This window comes from Python bivittatus, unplaced genomic scaffold (assembly GCF_059951505.1).
Source record: "Python bivittatus isolate LINGU-HERP-01145 unplaced genomic scaffold, Pbiv_v1 ctg000050_np1212, whole genome shotgun sequence".
Classification (NCBI taxonomy): Eukaryota; Metazoa; Chordata; class Lepidosauria; order Squamata; family Pythonidae; genus Python; species Python bivittatus.
In genome coordinates this window covers 8404891-8421845 of record NW_028277033.1, presented here as the reverse complement: position 1 = coordinate 8421845, position 16955 = coordinate 8404891, and the positions used below count along the sequence as shown (strand labels likewise).

The 16955-nt window shown below is 38.8% G+C and overlaps 1 protein-coding gene across 2 annotated transcripts in view; it reads right to left on the bottom strand.

Annotated features, from left to right (window-relative positions):
- Positions 1-290: 290 nt before the first annotated feature.
- CDHR1 (cadherin related family member 1) overlaps positions 291-16955 on the bottom strand; it is a 57412-nt gene continuing 40747 nt past the window's right edge. The window contains exons 14-20 of one of the 2 annotated variants that reach the window (XM_088129426.1): positions 16698-16901; positions 14641-14793; positions 13645-13809; positions 13077-13144; positions 11642-11870; positions 10304-10558; positions 291-6958 (exon numbers count right to left, since the gene is read on the bottom strand). In XM_088129426.1, the coding sequence (XP_087985552.1) occupies positions 6398-6958; positions 10304-10558; positions 11642-11870; positions 13077-13144; positions 13645-13809; positions 14641-14793; positions 16698-16901 (1635 nt within the window). In that variant the 3' untranslated portion in view covers positions 291-6397. Of the gene's footprint in view, positions 7994-10303; positions 10559-11641; positions 11871-13076; positions 13145-13644; positions 13810-14640; positions 14794-16697; positions 16902-16955 lie in introns of both variants that reach the window. The other variant, XM_025167666.2, reaches the window with a different exon arrangement.

Below are 16955 nucleotides of genomic sequence, written 5' to 3'. Positions count from 1 at the left end.
AGAAGTCAAAAAGTGCAAGGAAAAAAGTTAAAGGAAAATAGAAAAGAAAGAAAAAAGATAGAGAAGTGGCTTCTGGTATTCTTCACAGTAGTTATTTAGTACAATTATATTTTAACCTCTTTCTCTGGAGTTACATCGTAATACACTTCTTTCTATAATCTATCCTGTCTAATCATCAAAGCCATAAATCACAAGTTCATTTTTTCCCTTTTTACACAAGAAGTCCATAAAAGGCTTGCCAATAAACATAGACAGTGTCTTTTCTCTAATCAAATAAGTCAATTTATCCATTTCAGCAAAAATCTGTCAACTTTACTAACCATTCCTCCATAGTGGGTAGTGTCAGATCTTTCCATCTCTGTGGATATAGTCATCTCACCAAGTAATCACGTACTGAGATAATCTTCCATGGCTTTTTTCTAACTGTTTATCCATCAATACTAAAAGGAAAAGTTCTGGCTTCAGTTGAATATTGATCTTTAAAATCCTCTGTATCAAAGTATGTATTTGAATCCAATATTTTTTAAAGCTTTTTTACAGGTCCACCAAGCATGATAAAATGTCTCTTCATGTCCCCAAAAATGCTTTTGTACACAATTATTTCATACATTTCTATAGCTTACATCCAGGCAGAGTTCCTGCCAAATATCAAAGATCATCTTGAGTTAAATATGAAACATTCACCCTCTTCTGTTGAAAAGAACAACAAATAGAAATTGTGATGGCTTTTGGTATGAATTTACATTCTTTTCTCCTTGAATGATGATCACTTTTCCGAAGCTACCGAACCAGAGTTCACAGCCAGGATTGCAACAGTGTTCTTCTCAGTCCAACTTTCTCTCTGTTATGTGCCACATTATAACTTCTAATAACATATCCTGTTTCCAAACTTTTATCTAGATTATATGTTGTAAACCACTCAGAGTCAGAAATCATCATCATCATCATCATCATCGTCATCATCATCATCATCATCATCTTACTGATGTTTTTTCAACCTAATCCTGGGTTGGTGAAGGATTATGCATTTGGAAATGCAACACATTTGAACAATGCCATGTTGGGTAAAACTAACCTAAGATTTTTCTAATTATTTCCCTTCTTAGATATGCCTGCTTTAACGAGATTTACTTTTTGGTATCAAGGGCATATGTGATAGCAATAAATTCTTATTTAGCTGGGAAAAAAAACGGCTAATTAAAGCAATTCAATTTTAAAATTGAACACAGTTTTTAAAACTTTCTGTGTTTATTTTCTGCTGTTATTTAACACGTGTAAATAGTGATTGGCCCAGGGATATCTATAAAGTAGAAGAGAAACCCAACACAATAAAATGAAAATGTTGAATCCATAATGCACCTAATTGTACAAAATGGCCAAGCAAGGATGGAGATAGGGAATCAATGCTTTCATATTGAATAAACCTAAAAAGGGGAAAAAACCAACTTCCAGTGTGAAATGTAGGTGATATTCTAGCAAAATGCAAAACTGGGGAATTTAAATCAAGCAGCAGCTTTGGAAAACATTGTCTTGCCACTCAGTCTTGACCATTCTATGGCATGAATATTAAGGCTAGGAAAACAGAATGACAGAAACAAGGAAATGATAGATAGAAGCATATCATTGAACTTTCCTGGCTTCTTTTAATGGATTTAATAAAATTTGGCTTGATTAGTTGTTGGTTTGTCAGCTGGAATTAATATTTTTGGTAGGAAGAAAAAAATTATGTGTAGAGTTTGCTTTGGGACTGTTGACAGCTCTTGAGGAAATCAGTTAATTTGATTTGAAAATCTCATACAGGCTGTAAAAATAGAGGCAACTTGCGGAAACAGTAAAGAGAGAAGGAGAACAAGGCCAGGCGTGAGTAAAGTGAAGATGGGGAAAGAGGAAGGGAGAAACATGTTCCAGGATAGGGCAGTGAGGGCCAAAAACTGAGGTAGAAATCATCTGGAACTTCAGGATAGGAAAGACTGGATGAAAACTTGACAACTGTCATTGTGTCTTGGACTGATTGAAGATGCTGCTTGAGATTAATGACAGACTAAAGCCACTTCCACTCCACCTAAAGAAACCGGTTGAACTGGCAATGAAGAACCATCCTCCACCATGATTAGGACAGCCAGTATACGAAGAGAGAGATTGTTGCGGCCATCACTCTCAACCCCTTTAGCAGCTAAGACAGCTATCTCAAGGTCTTCAATAACAAGGCCAGGGCAAAAGCAGCCTTTTACACAATGGTTTGCAAAAAGCAACCAATGTTTTGTGTAGCTGAAGTTGTAAACAGACTGAACAGCCTTGAGGATGTAGTTAGAGAAGGGAAGAAAAGAAAGAAATCAACATGACAGGGAAGATGCATTTTATTAGTTTTATTAACAAAATCATTGGGACCTTACTTGATAAAGAACAACACTTTACTCCATAAAAAACATCTATTTAGTGAAAAAAAATCACAAAAACTGGTTCCCCCTAATTATTTTGAAATTATTTTGAAACCCAGAGTAGTATCTTTTTTGAAATGCCTCTTGCTTTATTTTGGGTTGCCACCTTTTAAAAAGGTAAAGATGCACACAAACTGAGCTTGATTCCCTGTGACACCAAGGACATCACCATGCAGTTTTCTTGGCAGCAGTATCAAAGAGATTTGTGATTGCCATCTTATGGGGTGTGTTTGATTGACCTCCCAGTCCTAGTCTACAGATGTGGGATTTTTTGATTACTTCCTATCCAAGTACTAACCAAGCCAAACCTGCTTAGCTTTCCAGCCCAGATAAAGTCAACCAGATGCTGTCTCCTGCTAAGACAGCTAACTTTTAACTTGCCAGATTATGGGCTGGACTGACTTTCTACAAGTCATTTCTACTACTAGTTGATCCAATGCTTGATGAGATATGACCTCTTAAATAAATAACTTGAGTGACATGCATGGTCAAAAATTTTTCTCCTGTTATTTCTTGAGTTACTTTAAATGATTAAATAAGCCATTGGAAGAGAAGTCAGTAGAATCCATTGTTATTATTTTTACATGGTCACCATTATTCCTACCTGAAAATTCCAGGAGAGTATAGGAAACCATCTATTTTTCATCTTGCACTTGCATCTGAGGGTTTTTTTTTTCCTGCCCTGGAAAGCTTTCTGTCTCTTATTCAACCACCTCATGTAAAATGTATAAAAGATCAAACTTGGAGCACACCATCCAAAAACACATTTTTGATGGCCTTTTGCTTGCATGCTTACACTTCCCAAAATATAAACCATTCCTATAAATTATGTTACAAACAGTAGCAACCCTCAAGTTGCTTGATCCTTGCCCCATTAAAACAAAGAAACAATCCCACAGGTATTCACCAGAAGCTTTTGCTGTCTTCTGAAACATATTAAGAAGATTCAGAAATAAAAGCGCTTACATTATTTACATTGACATTGGATGAGCAATTCTGGGTACAAGAAGCAGAAAAGAATGCTTTTCTCTATGTTTCATTCATAAGGAGAGAGCAGCTCTAACATGGTCTCAGGATTCAAATGATCAAAGAGCATAGATTTGCCCACTTGAAACTGTTTTGACTTCACTCATCCCTCTTCCTTTTCTTCCAAATTTTCACTTCCTCCCATCCGTCAGATTCAAAGCTTTACCTTCACCCTGGGATTTTGCTTAAGCTAGTGAGAAGTTTAGATCTGGAACCTAATTTAGATGTTGCACAAATAAATATGAGCTTTGATAAACTTGATGGTAGAAAGGGTGCTGAATAGCAGGTGTTAGCACATAGCCAGGTGATCATCTCTCTTGGTGTGTATACCTTCTAAATGATGACTCAGGTTTGAGTCAACCATCTTAGGTACAAGGGAGGATAACTCACAGACTCATACATGCATAAAAGAGATAATTGCTACCATCTATTGGTAGTAAGAACACAGATGTGCAAACATTATGTTTTTGGTGCCCTGTGCATGTAATGATACAGTGTATATTCTATATAGCAGGAGCTGTGAAAACACCAGGCACTTGGATTGTCAATAGTATCAGTGCAGACATTCACTTGGATTGCACTACTGTTCTTTAATATGCAACATGTATGGGAAGTCATTTTTCTTCTTCTTTTTCTCTGATTTTTGTTGCACAGCTCCACTTTCAGTCAACTACTTCTATCAATACATTTCCCATAGAACTGCCCCATTTGTAGCCATTTAGCATTATGGCAGATCTGTGTCCTTTCCATAAAATATCTTACATTTCTATCGTCCAGGCCCATTCAATAAAAGAAATGGAATAATTCCCTAATTAGGATATGTACAAAAAACCATATATAACTGCTTTGCTGGGAGAGACTTTTGTGGGTGGGAGGTTAAAAAAAAAGGTTGGAGTGACCATGTAATTGAATAGGTTGGACAGTAACCCCTCTTGTGGGTGACTCTGTTTGCTGATATGTAGGGGGAAAGAGCAATTCTTGTTTTTTTTTTAAAAGACAGATAATTTGATTTTGGAAACATTTTATGTCACTTGCTTGGAGCAACACTATCTATAGAAATAAGTCTGCACTGAAGAGTTTAGAGCAGGGTTCGTCAACCTCAGCAACTTTAAGATGGGTGGACTTCAACTCCCAGAATTCCCCAGCCAGCAGTTGCTGAGGTTGAGGAACCCTGGTTTAGAGTATATCAGCCAAGACAGAATTTTCTTTGGTGATAACATTGTTTCAGATAATGTGCTATTTCCTTTGGCTAAGGACTTTGAGCCAGGACCTGCTGAAAATCAGCAAACCTGAGGTGTAGCAAAACTGGAGGAACCTCTGATAACGTACAGACTATACTATCTCTACCAAGGAATAACAAGTCCCTGTCTCTCTCCTTCCCAGGGAAGTTTCCTCTTCCTTGTTAAAGTAAGGGGCTTCTTGAGAGAGAGGCAGGTTTGGTTCACTTGGCAGAAAAACATCTACTATGTCCACATTAAAGAACATGTTACAGCAGCCACCATTTATGGAAATAATGCAACTTCTCCAGGACTACAGACCTGCATCCCTAACAGGTTATCTTTTCTTGTGCTGGAAATTACAGCCTGCATTTGAAATGGAGGTTGTTTTCCATCACTGCAGGCCATCAGATGGTCTCTTGTCCTACTATGACTCCCATTTCGGAAGTTACAGCTGGTGCAGAATGCAGTGGTGTAGGCAGTGATGGACATGCCTTGTTATGCCCATGTGACCCCACTGCTCTGTGAGCTGCTCTGCTGATCAGTTAGCTTCCAGGTGCAATTCATAGTAGAAAGGCCTTCATGGCATAAGGGCTGGTCATTTGAGGGACCACCTGTCCCCAGTTATTTCTGTTCCTCGGGTGGGATCAGGCATAGTGAGCATGTTTTGGGTCCCAACAATTGACCAGGTCATCTTGTGGAACCCAGGAAGCATGCCTTCTCTGTTGGGATGCCTGCTGTCTGCCTCCAGAGATCTGGATGCTCCTCCCTTGATGACATTCAGGACATTATCAAAGCTATTCTCCCAGGCTTTGGGTTGGGGTGAAGGTTGCATCTGGATGGGCTTTTGTTTTTTTATATGTTCTCTTTGGGCCGCGAATGGCCTCATTTTTGTTTTTCTTTCCTTTTTACTTTTAATTGTAAGCCGCCCAGAGTCATTGAGAGTCAGGTGGTCTATACATTGTATAAATCATCATCATCATCATCGTCATCATCATCATCATCTCTGTGAACACTAGCATCTACAGCTCCTCAAATTATGAGCACATCCTATTCCATCTCATGTGGTGCTTTATGATGTCTCTTGTGGCTTTCATTCTTGGTTTTATCACTAGCTTCTCGCTTCCTGTGGTGGTTCCTTGCATTCTGCATTCAAGAACTTATCTTTGAGGGGAAAAGTGGATCAGCCACACTTCACTGTGGGATATATATACATTTTCTTGACATGCACATGATAATGAGTAGTGTCAGATTTTCAGAGGAAGTCGCCTAGCATGCAAGGAGTCAGCTAAAACTTTCACATCTTGGTAACTTTCTGGGACACATATGAAAGTTCCTAATATGAAATTAATTTTTATATATCTTTCAAACTGAGTTTTTTTTAATTACTGGAAACCCCTAAAAAAGATTGGCCAGAATCAGCATAAATTTCTCTGGGCGCAGCAAAAAGATTTTTTTTTTTTCCGGAGTAATTTGGATTGAAAAAGGTAACAAATCTGCACGACATGCTATCACAACCTTAAAGGAGAAACAGTTGCAAAGGAAAGAGGATAAGGCTTGGCATGCAATCCAATCAAATGGATGTGAAACACTGATATGAAGCAAAAGGGCTTAGCGCTTCCAGGACAATGGGAAAACAGTACAAAACACAAAATTATAGATCACACCATGGTCTTGGAATAATACACAAATATGTATGCCCCACACCGCTTTGCATTAAATGTGAGGCTGACCAACTGCTGAATTCCTCATCTCCAACCTCTGCTTGAGCTCGGACACCAGAGCACTGTGGTTTGTGAAGAGAGCTCTCTTTTTCTTTCCCTGCTTATTTAGGAGCTGAGGGCTCAGGGATCCTGATACCGTGGGCAATTTCCAGGTGGGATCTTGGGTCTTGAAGACCGGGGCTTGCAATGGAGTTGGCACCGAGGGCGGTGGAGGTGGAAGAGAGAGCACCTGGGAGCTGTTATTGCTGTTCTCATTTTGCAGACTGGCGGCCTCCCCTTCGACAGTAAATTTCTCTGCAGCGTTGCTGGAGGACCTCTTGAATCTCAACCACTCCATCCTGATGGTCCGAGGTTGATAATTCTGCCTTTTTTTGATGATCCGTCGTGCTGGCATGATCTTGGGAGACCGTTTATTGCGCCAGAACATGGCGGTAGAGATCAAAAGAATGATCATCACCATTACCCCGATGATGCCTGCAAGCACTCCTAAGGCTTTCATGGGGTTATCTTTAGTTTGCATCAGAAAGGCAGCCATAGGCCCTTTGTGAAGAGTCTGTAAAAGAGTACAAAGAGAACAGGTGACATCCTCCGGACATAGACACAGATTGCATTTTCATTGGTCCCAAACACGTGACAACTAGAATGGATCAACCACCTAAACCATTTCGATTTTTGGCACTCAGTTCTAAAGATCATGAAGGCTAAAGGGAACCCTGGCAATTAAATACTGGAGCCATTTGTCCAGGATGCAACAGTAGCGCTCAGATCTTTCCTACGCAATGCTGATAGAATTTGTTAATTGCAAGTGGAAACACATCCAGAAGAATCCTTGAAATAGGTAACCACGTGCCTGCCTATTCTACAAATTAGCCCAATGTTCCCACTTCTCAAAGGAACTGGAGGTTTGAGAGGCAGGAGCATGATAACCCACAGAAAATGTTCAATATCAGTAGATTATAGTTCCTTGGATTCTCTGAGGAATTCCATCACAAGCTGGAGTCAAACTGAGATAATTTCATAAGATAGACATAACTTGAAGGTGCTCATCCTCTTGAGTCTGAATCTCAAGAAAGCAAAACAATATTTTTAGGGCAATAGGATTTGCTCAGCATATTGCTGAACTTTCAATATCAATTACTTGGACGCCGTCAAATCAATTTTCAACGGCTGAAATTGAGCATGTTCTGTTTTCCAGTACTCTTTTACAGACATTGACAAAAATAAAACAAACCGCCTTGACACTGAGATAATCCATTTCAGTTGAAGAGACAGGCTGAGTTTTTTTCTAGGGCAAACTCCCAAGTCAAATAATATGCACTGTAGTCTCTCAAGAGGTCATATTAAGGACAAATGAATGAAAAGTTCGTTTAGCAATTTAACACAAAGAGCGCTGTGGTGGCCTCCGAATAATTTTCCTGATTTTGCTTTCAGGATGAAGCCTGGATCTTTTCAAACTTTTCCAGTATATGGCAGTGGAGATCACCATGGTTAAAGAAATGGTAGAGAGGAAACCACACGTGCAGATTGCAAATACTGTCCATGGATGTTTCTGCAGGCCTAAAATATAGGATTTTACCCTTGATTTGATCTGAAAACAAAATAAGATGGATCAACGCATAAACACCAGTCATAAAATAAGCTCATACCGCTCCTTGCTTATTAAATGCTACCTTTGGTTATGAGGATGTTCTTGGTCTTTTAGAACATTGACAAGAAAAGTGATGTAAATGTAATCACGACTTTAATTTGAAGCTAAAAGTAGTAAGGTTGTGTAACAGCCTGAATCTAAACATAATAAATAGACTGCAGGACTGGATGTATACAGATAAAGAAGAAATTTATAGAGCGATTACTTTAGTGGTTCTGCTCTTTTGTGCAAGAATACTGCTGTAGCTCAGCCTAAATTAAATATATTTTTTTCCGGTGAAGATACTTGAGGTCTTAGGCCATAGTTAGAGCCTAGAGTAGACCAGAAAATACCACTCTCTTGAACTGGGAAACAGGGGAATACAACCTCTGTTATTTATATTATATTTATATTATGGCAAGGCATTGTTCTCCTAGTAATTGCAAATCACAGTTATCAATATGGCTTCCACAACGTGCTGGAACCAAAATTGTCATTAGGAGTCATTCCTTTCCTACAAGATATGAAGCATTTACATAATGGTGGGAGCTGCAGAAAGAAAATATGTAGAGGCAGTTCTGTGTAGGATGGAAACTTTGAAAACCAATTTGACTTGGTCAGAACATTTTTCCCAAGCCCCAATATATAAAAAAATAAGTCCATGGAAAGGAAGAGCCAAGTATTCTAGTTACAACTATGCACAATTCTATATGCTTTCTGCCCAGAGGAATGAGAAGACCATTTTGCAAAACCCAGGGATGAATTAGACAGGTGGACTTGTTTGACCCCTCCTGTGAAATCTCTTTAAAATGTTCTCCATGAGTCATCTTCATTACTTCGGTTGTTGGACATGTCGGACTGCAGATGTACAAGAAGGATCTTCTAAGGTGCCTTCACATTTGCTCTTCTGCTGTCAATAAATCTTGGAGCAAATGGACAGCTTTTTTTTTACCTACCACAGTGAAATCATGCCTATTTATTCCATACAGAATGGAAACCCTTATATAACCTGAATGCGTTTTAATAAATGCCCATATATTACCTAGACATTCTGGTGTTCATTTAAAATTCTTGTCTATGTTGTAGTTATCCCATTTGTCCATGCTCATTTGTTGGTTTGTTCATAAGATTAATAAGCTGCTTCTTCAATAAAAACCATCAAAAATGCAAACAATGTAATACTGAATAAACTGAGAGGAGAGAAGGGAGAGGCAAAAATAGGAAACAGAACCATCATAAAAAAACACTGACTGAATCAGGGCATAGAAAGAAGTCAGGTGGAAAGTAAACTCATAACCCATCTCCAAACTTTGCCCCTGGAGAGTGGGCTTCCAGTTCTTAGTCAAGAATTAGTGAGGAAAGAGAAGAGGCTGGTGGGGCTCCCAAGAGAGGGAAGTTCTAGTTCTGAGTGACCACCGTGTTTTCAAGAACCTCCAGGCATCTTTCAAACTGCACTGGAACATGAATCAGGGTTTCCGCTGCCCATTTCAATGGCTGGCTTAAAGGAAATCAGGCTTTAAGCTATTTTGGGTTTAGAACATTTAGGGTTTTAAAGGCCATCATAGAAGTACTAAGAAGTAGAATTTTTAATTGGGTGTAAAAATGCGAGCCAGTTCAGAAAGAATGGGGTGGGATCACAGGCTCACACTGAGAAGCTGTCATCATTGTTATGATAATGGTACTGCTGCTGTCAAAATGGGATGATTAGTCCAGGTACTAACTTTGTGAACCAACTAAACTTGAGCAAAGGCCTTTCTAGTCAGAGCAATCACTTGTCCACGAACAGAGCTGGATCTAGGAGCCTCTCAAAACAAAATCTCCCATCCATGAGTGGTAATGCCAAAGGAAGTTGGATCACCCAGTTAGGTTTCTTAGAAGATATTTCTGCCCTGGTTGGATTAAATCTCTATTTATTAGCCTCAGAGCATCTGCTGTCTTTGTGGAGAGAACTGATAAAGAATAGAGCTGTGTGTCACCTGCATCATGACCTAGATCTTCAGGCAACATCTTTCAGAGTGTGGAATGGACTGGAGCCCGGAAGGGATACTCAAGGAACCAAAGCAACACCTTTTGGACTCTGACTCCAGAGAAGACTATTAATTGCAGTTCTCAATAAAGTAGAATGTTTCTATCGGATCATACTCCAAGATTTTATCCAACCTCAGTTTAATACAATTAATACATGCTGTGCACCTCAAATTTCTCTTTTGCTTTTCAGCCATCTACCTTGGCTTCCCACTTTGCCTTTCCTCATTAATTTTATCCTCTTACCTCTTCCGTGATGTCAATTTTCAGAACAGCTGTAGTACTAAATGACGGAGACCCCCGATCTTTTGCTTGGATAACCACTGACCATATGCAATCTTTCTTCTTGGTGATGTTGTGAATGATGTCCAAGGATCGTATGTAAGATTTCAGTTTTATTTCTCCAGTGCTTTGGTCAATATCAAACACATTGGCTGGATCAGCTTGCATAATGGCATAGTCAACAATGTTATTAGGTTCTTCTGCATCTTGGTCTATTGCCTGTTTGGTTTTTTTCCCCCCCAGATTGATGAAAAATAATGTTTTAATAAATGTTAGTCTACTGTAAAGAAGGCAAGGAAAAGAATTCACTTAATGACTAGTTATTGTATTTCCTATCTGGGCCCTGATGCCACAGCCCATTTCCAGATTATAATTTAGTGGAGTGGAATCCCATTGGATTCTGGAAGCAAACTTAACTATTACAATTTTGAAATCACATTTTCTTTTCAAAACTTAGCTATTCTATACCCCCCCCCCCTTTTTTTCCAGTTTGCAAAATTGGACAATGATGCAATGGTGAATAATTGCAATGGTGAAATAGAACTAATCCCTCATAATAAATTTGAGGGGATGGGGGAAGCTGGAAGGAATCCAAAGTTTTTAAAAATAAATATCCTTTTCATTTATCTTTCACAATAAGCCAGTACCACTAAATAAAGGCCTACCAAACCTATCTCAAAATTCAGAGAGAGAGAGAGAGAGAGAGGAGATTTCTCAACTATCTCAGTTTCTTCATTGCTCAGTTGCAGAAGGTTCTCAACATTCTACTGTGTCCCCCAACTCCTTTCAAGAGATGGCATTTTGTTTTTCTCTCCATCTGCAAGCTCAGCGTTTTCTGCTTTCATAACTATTTCCCATCTATGTCTACAGGAAAGTACAAAATATTCTCTGAAGTATCTTTAGGAATGAAGTTACACTTCATCTGGACTCTTGCTGGCACTATTCATTAAGAAGAATAACTTCTATTCTTATTTACTTAATTCTATCACTTACAAGTTAACATTGCCCCTTGGAAATATGGTATTATTTAGCAGGGCTGTGGAGTTCTTTGGATTCATTTCCAAAAAGGTACCTTTGAAAGGCACTTCATCTTTTCTCAGGTTCATGTGGAATCTGTGATCCTGGGAAAAGATGTAGCTGCTTTCAAGAGTTGTAGACAAGTGCTGTCTTCATGCTGTCATGTTCTCCAAACCACCTTTCTGGAAATGAATCTAAAGCACTGCTCAGCCCTATTATTTAGCTTTAAAGCTTCTTCTTCTCATGAACCCCCACATCACAGAGAACAACAGTATTGTGACCCACCTCAACTTTTACCGGGGATCCAATAATCATGGTTTTTTCCTGAATATTCTCACTGAACTCTGGAGAGTGATCATTGACATCAAGCACGGTGATGAAGACTTCAGCCAAACTATGCTTCCCTTCTATGTCTTCTGCCTTCACATAAAAATGGTACTTAGAGTTGTTTTCTGCATCCAACATAGCCCATGGCTGAGTGTAGATAATCCCAGCAGATGGGTGAATTAGGAATCTGGGGGTGGGGGGGAATGGGCAAGGATTATGTTTATCAAGTACACAGAAAAAGAAGCACCCCATTCCTCAGAATCACTATGGTCAAAATGATTTCTCTTTGTTGCTTCTGCTTGCCTAGGTTGGAGATTATTTATCAACTGATTCAGTTACATATCCCGTTAATCATTTTTCTGTACATTCAAAGCAACACACAGTTAAAAATTTACATAATCTACTATTCCAGAAAGTATTCAGAACTACAGTAATAAAGTACCCATTCAGATCTGAGACTGGTTTATTTTTTAACAGTTTCAAAAGCCATTTTCAGTAATCAATCAATCAATCAATCAATCAATCAAACACATAGGACAATGAGTTGAAGGGCTGGGTTGACTGCCTTGGGAAGAAGAGTCACAGAATAGTGGAGTTGGAAGGGACCACGTAGATAATCTAGTCCAACCCTCTGAAAACCAGTTAAGCCATTCTTGAGAGCTAAGCTGGGTCAGATTTGGTTATCAATTAGATGGAAACCACTAGAATATCTCAGAGTTGTAGGTATGAACCTGGATTGAATACTCTATCTATCTATCTATCTATCTATCTATCTATCTATCTATCTCTTGAAGAAGTTGATGGCGACGTTCATCTCATTGCCAAGAAAATTTCATTTAAGTGTCAGTGCAATCAACACATCTTGAGTTGCATTTTTTCTTTCAGTACTCCAAACAGAGACCCTCGCAATGCTAGCAAGAGTATAGTGAGACATGCAATATGTAGCATGCAGTTCACCAGATCTAATTTATAATATGAAATGGTGAAGACTATTTCTTACTGACTGCTATCCTATGGAATATAAATGGTAGGTTTTGCATTTAATGTCTGACGCAGTATGATCTCATCCATACCTGCCTCACTCTGGAGACTGCAATCACTCTTTCATTTCAAATTATAGACTTATAATTGACTTTCATATAAACATTTGATTTGGACAAGAAAGGGGAACCAGGAAAATTTTGTTCCTTCCTTGTTCCTTGCCCACTTTAGAATAAGGTTGGTAAGAAATAGAATGCAAATTACCATACTTGAATATGATGAGCATTTTCTTTACTTTTATTGCTCCTCACATATAAAATTATTGCATTTGCCTTTAGAATATTCTATTTATATTAAAATTGTATATATTTATATATGCATACCCTTACAAACAGACATATTGGAAACTTACAGATCTGCTCCTGTCCCATAAATTGAGTATTTTAATTCACCCCAAAGGCCTGAATCAGGATCAATTGCCTTAGGAAGAAAATTGAATGATTAAGATGGGAATCAAGCCAACACTCATATTATGCAGAAGTTCTGCAAATTGTTGCATATTTTGCCAGCAGAACAGATTATACTGAAGATTCAACATCAGTTTACATGCAAATGTACAGTAAGCTATTGATATGGCTAATTTTTCAGGGGAGGAACAACTTTTGGGCAGTAACTTTTCCTTCTGCTACTTCTTTACCCCAAAGTGTCATTATAACCTGCCCTTTGGGGGAAAAAACTTTGCTTTTATGTATCTGCTACTTTTTGCAAATTTTTGGAAGGCTACTGTGCCTCCTGAAATGCAAGAGGTACTGAATCCGATTAGTGTCTATGCCCATTAATTTAGGCGTGTAAATAAATACAAAAAAGGATGAAACTTTCAAAGAGAATTGTGCAAGATCGCTACGTTACCAAGTAGATTGACTATTAGAAAAGACGTGAGTGAAACAAGGAATGGCTTGAAAAGAATGAAGTGTCCTTACTGTTACAGCAACTACATTGGAGCCCCCAGGAGAATTCTCTGGGATCTTGGCGATGTAGTAGTCTGATGAAAATTTGGGAATGTTATCATTGGTATCCAAGAGATGAATGACAATATCAGCTGTTGAGCTAAATTTCTCAGGTGTGTTAACTTCTATTGCAAGAAGCTAAGGAAGTAAACAGGGAATTAGGAAATTGTTATTTAAAAAGTATAAAAGATTGCCATTTAAACTAATTAACATTTGTGTTCAAATGGTTACTATCTATAGAAAAAAGCCATTTTTCTTTGTCGTGCATTATGCGTAGCATTTTCCTCAATAAATAAAGGAACCAATATAATGTTTTTGACTCATTGTTTAACTGGGTACTCTTTATCTAGTTTTAGGACTTTAGATCATGTTTTAGGTCATATTTATACAGAAATGTTGAAAATTCAAACAGGTGTGCAAATTTTTAAGCATCAATGCATATATGGTAAAAGATACTGATAAGGAACATTCCAAGGAGTTGTAAAAAAGAAGCTGGTAAGTGCACATGTGTTGTAGGATGTAACGGTGCATAAGAGGTCACCCAACACATTGTCTGGTGCACATTCCTGTTTGGGAAGCCACAAATAAACTCTTCTTGGAAAATGATCCTGCCTCAGAGTCCTTTCCTAAAACAAATCTGGATCAAAATTTCCTTCCAATAGTCTCTCCACTAAAAATAATACTATGCATTATCTTGGTATTCTCTGATAAAAACTACAGGTTAAGGGTGTTAGAAATATGAGATACCACCATTTCAAAAATAGCTATCTATATTTTGTATGTAAAATTTCACATGCAGATCTGGTTAGTTAGTAAACATTTCACCTCCAGGACCTATGAAGTGGTTAACCTTTATTTTATTTCTTCCTCAAAAAGTTTCACATTCTGAGCTCAAGGCAGCAAAAACTGAGTCCATTCCCTCTTTTTAATTCAAGCTTTAATTAAAGAAAGCCAAAGTCATTACAATACCTTGAAGGTTAACTCCTGGAACTTCTCATAATCTATTGCAGCAGAATTTTCCACTATTATTGTGACTTGGGCTTCATTTAGGACAGTCTGAGGGACCACACGGAAAATTCCACCAAGCCCAACAAGGTGGAGATTAAATTTAGCATTTGCTCCCTGTGAAGAAAAGGTATGAAAACAAATTAGATCTCTTTATGGTGGTGTGAAACAGCATTGCTCCATTTCTCATACAGTGTGTGTCCATAAACAAAGCCTTCTTTTTATACTTTGCTTCCACATGCAAAGCCCCCCTCACCCAAATTTCCTTCTATCATTGGACTATGATCAGCACTCATCATATACCTGCTACTGAACACTTATAAGGATTTTACACATAACAGGAGATTTTGCATAATTTTACTTCCAGGAAGAAGGCAACTTCATGTTCTTCAAAGTTTTGGACTAGAACTCCCATAATACCTTGTCCTTGTTAGCTTAGAATGTGGGAACTAAAGTCCATAAACTCTACAGGTCATCATGACAGTTGACAGTTGGAGAGAGTTTCTCTTTTTTCCACCAGGGCCCTGAGGCTGGAAATGGCAGGTAGAATTATGATCACATTCCTGTTATTGGATACAGAATACTGCTTTTTTAAAAGATTTTTTTATCCTGCTTTTATTATTTTCATAAATAACTCAAGGTGGCAAACATATCTAACACTCCTTTGTCCTCCCCTTTTCCCCACAACAACAAGCCTGTGAGGTGAGTTGGGCTGAGAGACAGTAAACTCTTTCATGCTGCACGACCTAGCTAGCTTTTATAAAACATAGATCTAGTGGTTGTTGATTTACCCAACCTCAGTGCTGGAATTCCTCGTCTTGATGGGTGAACTGTGAGAACAACCTGGAACATAAGCTTCAGGGCTGAACATCAATACGAAACATGCAACCTAGTTGGCTGCAGCGAAGTTGCTGCAAGCCCAGGAAAGGTTAAAAAGTTAAGCTAAATCACAGGATGCAGGAATTGGGAATACTTTGTTGTCACTTGCATAGTCAGCCTCTATGCAATTCAGAATACAATGGGCTAATAATTTTAGTTCATAAGCTGGAAAGCCACTGCCAATGTCAAAAAGCAATATTAGATTATTTTATGGACTGTGCAGTGTTCTGGATTTGATACCCAAAAAGTGTTTTGGAACATGAATGAAACAACTGTCCGCATCTCTCTAAAGCAGCCATGTTTTTTCCCCAGCCACTGTGCAGGGGAGCTGTACAATCCCAGGAAAAGATGCAGCTGCTTTAAAGTGACACAGCCAAGTGCTCAGTAACTGTTGGACACTCTGAAGTACCTTTTCAAGACTGAACACGAAGCACTGCACAACCCTATTGTTTTATAAGGGTGTGGGCAGAGAATATGCTAAGCAAATAAACAATAAACAAAGAAGGGGAAAACGCACCAAGAGGAATGAAGTTTTGCAAGTCTCCACTTCAGGAAGCAGTTCTATTTTAATTTGGCTGCTTTTTGTAACAAGGACAGCAACAGTTGTGAGACTCTGCCTCAGAAGCTGTTATTTTAACTTCTGGGAAAGACCCTAAGTTTTGTATTATCTATCTATCTATCTATCTATCTATCTATCTATCTATCTATCTATCTATCTATCTATCTATCTATCTAGTGCCCAACTCATGAGTGTGACTCTGAGTGGTGTATTGTCAAATAAAGTAGTATATAGAGAGCCAGTTGGTATAGTGGTTAAAGTACTGGACTAGGAACTGGGAGACTGTGAGTTCTGGTCCTCCTTTAGGCATGGAAGCTGGCTGGGGGATTTTGGGCCGGTCCATCTCTCTCAGCCCAACCCTTGTTAGAGGGTTGTTACTGTGGGAAAAAATAGGAGGCCGGAGCATAAGGTACACCATTTTGAATTGTCCAAAGTAAAGAGAGGGGATAGATCTAGTACATAAATAATGTAGCCATGTTGGCCCACCTTCTCTGCCTCTTAATCCAGTTTTAGTGTATAGCATGGTGTGGGAAGCCTGTCCTGAAACCAGAAGGAGGAGTCTACAGGCTGGATGACTACTGACCTGATCTGAGTCATTGACGGTAATTTTGAGGCCCCTCAGGATTTCACCTTCCAGTGGGTGCTCATACATGGTGAGTTCAAATTGGTTCTGTGGCCCACTTTCTCCATAGAAGGTTGGTGGGTGATTGTTCAGATCTACCACTCTTATGATGACGGTGGTGGAAGTGTGCGCAGGGCCAGTGTCTTCTGAACCAATTTCGGAAGCCTAGGGCAAAGAGGAAAGAAGAAGGATAAGGACTCTTGCCCACTCTCGTCCCCT